Below are 4,125 nucleotides of genomic sequence, written 5' to 3'. Positions count from 1 at the left end.
ACTAAGGGCCAAAGAAATTTCTCGGTAGCATTATGTTCATACAGACCCCCAGAAGTTTCTCAGGAGGCTTCTCATTAAGAATAGCCAGAACGGTTCAGCCCTTTACTAATCTTCCTCCATGCTCCTGTAGTGGATCTAAGCACCAACCAAACTCCCCCATGTAACAAAGGATGCTTTCCACAAAGATAAGCACCCCAGAACACGAAAACAAATAAAATTGGTTCTCAAGCTCTTGAAAGCAATTTGGTTCACAAATGAACCTCACTCTGACTTATTCTGCCTCTTAATCCAACAGTTTTCTGGTCCCCAACAGCGGGTCCCCAAGTGACAGGAGCTACCAGAAGGAGCATCCCTACGAACAATGGCATGGCCAGAGTCCCCTGCAGATACCCAGTTCAAGGTGCCGTTCGGAATCAGCTGAATTAATCGCTCTCAAACACGGACAGATGTGGTTACAGAAGCTCATCCTCCCGCAGCTGCCCGCCAAAGGAAAGCCTTTGTTAAGAGATTAGTTTATGACCAGCAGGTCCTTTTCCTATCACTAACTATCCTGCTGAAAGTAAAAGTAACAACAGTAGTTTCTCGAACCCTGGAACTAATTCCAGTAAGAGACTTACCTGTTTGCTCGAGCAGGAGAGCCGATCTTTCTAGATTGGACCATCCTTCATTGTCATATCCAAACCGGAAAGGCCAGATGGCAGCAGAGACGTCTTTGGCCGGTGCCTGGGCAATGGTTTTAATGGTCATTTAGAATGACTGTGAACAATGGCAGTTTCAGTGGCCCACTTTTCTCCACCTCTCTCTACCAAAATTCGTATTTCAGCAAAGGCATTTCCTCAGACATTTGCCCACATTTAATTCACAAAAATAAGGGAATATTTTCTATATCATAATCTCGTAATAAATCTGTGAACCTCTAGCTTAAGCTTGGAAGTTAGGAGAAATATCTGGTAAGTATTTATAAGCATCGCTCGTAATAGCAAAAAATTAGAAACAACCTGGCTGTCCGTCAACAGGAAAATGCATAAACAAATGGTGTTACCTACACAGAATGGAACTCTACGCAGCCCTAGTAAATGAGTTAGGGCTAGCTAGTACCATGAGGATGCATCTCACAAAAATGATTTAAAGTAAAAAAAAAGTAAGTTGCAAAACGTGTATGTCAGATGTCTTTTAGATAAAGTTAAATACATCGTAAAAACAACTGTCTAGGGATCTATCCTATTTAGTAATAATAGAGAGAAATGCATGTCACACTGCTTTACATAAACAGGCCAGTGTGTGTCATCATAGCTCACTGCAACCTCAAACTCTTGAGCTCAAGCAATCCTCCTGCCTCAGCCTCCCGAGTAGCTGGGACTACAGGCATGTGCCACCATGCCCGACTAATTTTTTCTATTTTTTGGTAAAGATGGGGTCTAGCTCTTGTTCAGGTTGGTCTTGAACTGCTGACCTTGAGCAATCCTCCTGCCTCGGCCTCCCAAAGTGCTAGGATTACAGTCGTGAGCCACTGTTCCCCGCCCTCAGTGTAACTTTTTATTTAATATGAAAAATTTTCCCGGTAGTACAGATTGCTAAAATTCAAAGTTAACCCTCCGATTCTATTTTAGCCAAAACTGTAACTCAGACTGAATTCTGAAACACATCAAACTTTTTCTCAAAGCAGCTAGAAAGTTCAGCATTGCAATGACTGACTCATGCGTGTTCACAGCTTTCTAAAAGAGGACATTGAAACACTTAAAACTGTAGATAGCAAGAGGGGAAAGAAAGAACACGGAAACTTCCACCACCCATCACTACACAAGTTACCTATAATCTGCAAAATCAAGAATTGCCTGTAAGATTGTTGTTAAATCAGAGAATCTCACATTGCTGTCTGCAGCAATGTCTATCAGGAAGTACAGAGAAGCCCATTACAAAATAGTTCCTCAGTGGTTCTCCTTATGTTACAATATGCAATTTATGTCTCCCTAAACAGAGATCAGGGATATTCCCAAAGTGAAAGCTAACAGGGATACACAAACTTTATGGAATAAAAAAAAAAATGAAAATAATTCAACTGAATTGGAAACATACATAAATAGAATTAAGGAGAACATAAGAATTCTGAATAAAAATATGTGATTTTATTCACTTTGGTCCTCTTTGTATGCAGTGTAGCATTAGCAATTCTATCTAAATATGCCCATCTTTATATAAAGTTCAGCTGAAAACACTAAAATAAATAAATAACATAAAATAGTTCCTTATTTTATAGTTTAGAAATGTTAAATCGTGAATGACAACAGTAACTCCCTACCACAAAATTATGAACTGTTTGCCTCTAATATATTGGTCTATCCTATCTCAAGAACCAACTTCATAAAATAATCCCACTATATTAGCAGCCTGTGACTAAGGGCTAAGGAGATGGATCCACGGCACTGAAGTCATCAGACCCAGGTCTAGCATTCAATTCGAATGGTGAGGCATACAGATGTGTGTGTGCGTGAATATACATAGCTCACATAAAATTCTATTTCAAAAATTTTAATTACTTACCCCTTTGCCCAATTTCCTCTCATAGGTTTTATGCCGTAGTCCTAATCCCAACAACCCCACACCAACCAGCAGCCACAAAACTTTTAAAAATTAAATTTGTTTTTAAAATAATAATTTTTATGAAATTATTGAACGTACTGGCCAAGCATTTTGTGCAGACGGGTAATGTCTAATTCTTGGGTTAATCTTCATGTGTGACATGCACACAAAACCTACACTCTAGAAACCCGGGTTTCAAAGAATCTTCCCTAAAAATGTTCCACGGTCCACGAGCTTAAAGTAAAAATAAATCATATAATATAATATACAAAAAAACAAGTCTCATGAGCAGGAACCGGCAGGAAAAACACCCTGCAGAATCAAGCCCACAAAGACTTCAGATATTGGAGCTTTCAAAATGAGAATATAAAACAAGTATGCTGAACATGTTTAGAAAAATCAAACAGGATATTGAAAGTACGACTAAGGAACACGAGACTAAAATAAAGGATCAGGAAAATTTGTAAAGAAATCAAAGAGACTTCTAGAAATAAAAATAATCATTATAATCATTGAAATCAGAAACAATGGATAAGCAGATTGGACAAAGCTGAATAGAGAGAATTAGGGCAAAGGGTGGCACACAAAACAGAGGTAGGAACTATGAACAAGGTTAAGAGACATGGAGAACAGAATAAGAACATATATGTAATTGGAGTCAAAAAGGAACAGAGAGAAAGAATGGGAAAAGAGGCAATATTTGCAGTAAGAATGCTAAGAATTTTTCAGAACTGATAAAAGACATGACTCTTCAAATCTATAAAGCCCAAAGATTTCAAAGCAAGATGGGGGGAAAAAAATCCACATTCAGATGTATCATAGTGAAACTTTTGGAACACCAAAACAAAGAGAAAAATCTTAAGAGCTGCCAGAGAGAAAAGACAGATTATCTTCAAAGGAGCAACAGTTACACTGACAGATGACTTCTCAACGACAAAAGTGAAAGCCATAAGACAGGGGAATAATATCTTCAATGTGCTGAGAGAAATATAACCAACTATTAAAAGAAAAGAAATTGAAGGTGTAATCTCCAAACTAAAAAGAGAAGTGGGGAGGAAGGGTATAATAAAAAAGAAAAAGAAACCCTAATTGATGCAAAAGAAATCAAGAAGAAAAAGAAAAAATACATACCTAGAAAAAGTAGAAAATGAAAAAAGAAAATTAAGATGCTAGAAATAAATCAAATGCATCAGAAATCACTACTAAAAATAGACTAAACTCTCAAGTTAAAAGCCAAAAAGACTGGGTGGGCACAGTGCCTCATGCTTGTAATCCCAGCACTTTGGGAGGCTGAGGCGGGAGGGTCTCTTGAGGCCATGAGTTCAAGACCAGCCTGAGCAACATAACGAGACCCTGTCTCTACAAAAAATTTAAAAATTAGCCGGGAGTGGTGGTGCGTGCCTGTAGTCCCAGGTACTCGGGAGGCTGAGACAGGAGGATCGCCTGAGCTCAGGAGTTCAGGTTTACAGTGAGCTGCGATCGTGCCACTGCACTCTAGCCTGGGCAACAGAGTGAGACTCTTTCTCTTAAAAAAAAAAAAAAAAA

General features: G+C 38.6%; 1 protein-coding gene across 1 annotated transcript in view; it reads right to left on the bottom strand.

Moving 5' to 3' along the window:
- CWH43 (cell wall biogenesis 43 C-terminal homolog (S. cerevisiae)) overlaps window positions 1-4,125 on the bottom strand; it is a 68,897-nt gene that overhangs the window by 21,479 nt on the left and 43,293 nt on the right. The window contains 2 exon segments of the mRNA XM_012639899.1: window positions 618-723; window positions 2,542-2,678. Of these exon segments, the coding sequence (XP_012495353.1) occupies window positions 618-723; window positions 2,542-2,678 (243 nt within the window).

This window comes from Propithecus coquereli, unplaced genomic scaffold (genome assembly GCF_000956105.1).
Source record: "Propithecus coquereli isolate 6110/MARCELLA unplaced genomic scaffold, Pcoq_1.0 Scaffold143, whole genome shotgun sequence".
NCBI lineage: Eukaryota > Metazoa > Chordata > Mammalia > Primates > Indriidae > Propithecus > Propithecus coquereli.
The sequence above is the reverse complement of the archived record's forward strand: the minus strand, read 5'-3'. Positions and strand labels throughout refer to the sequence as shown.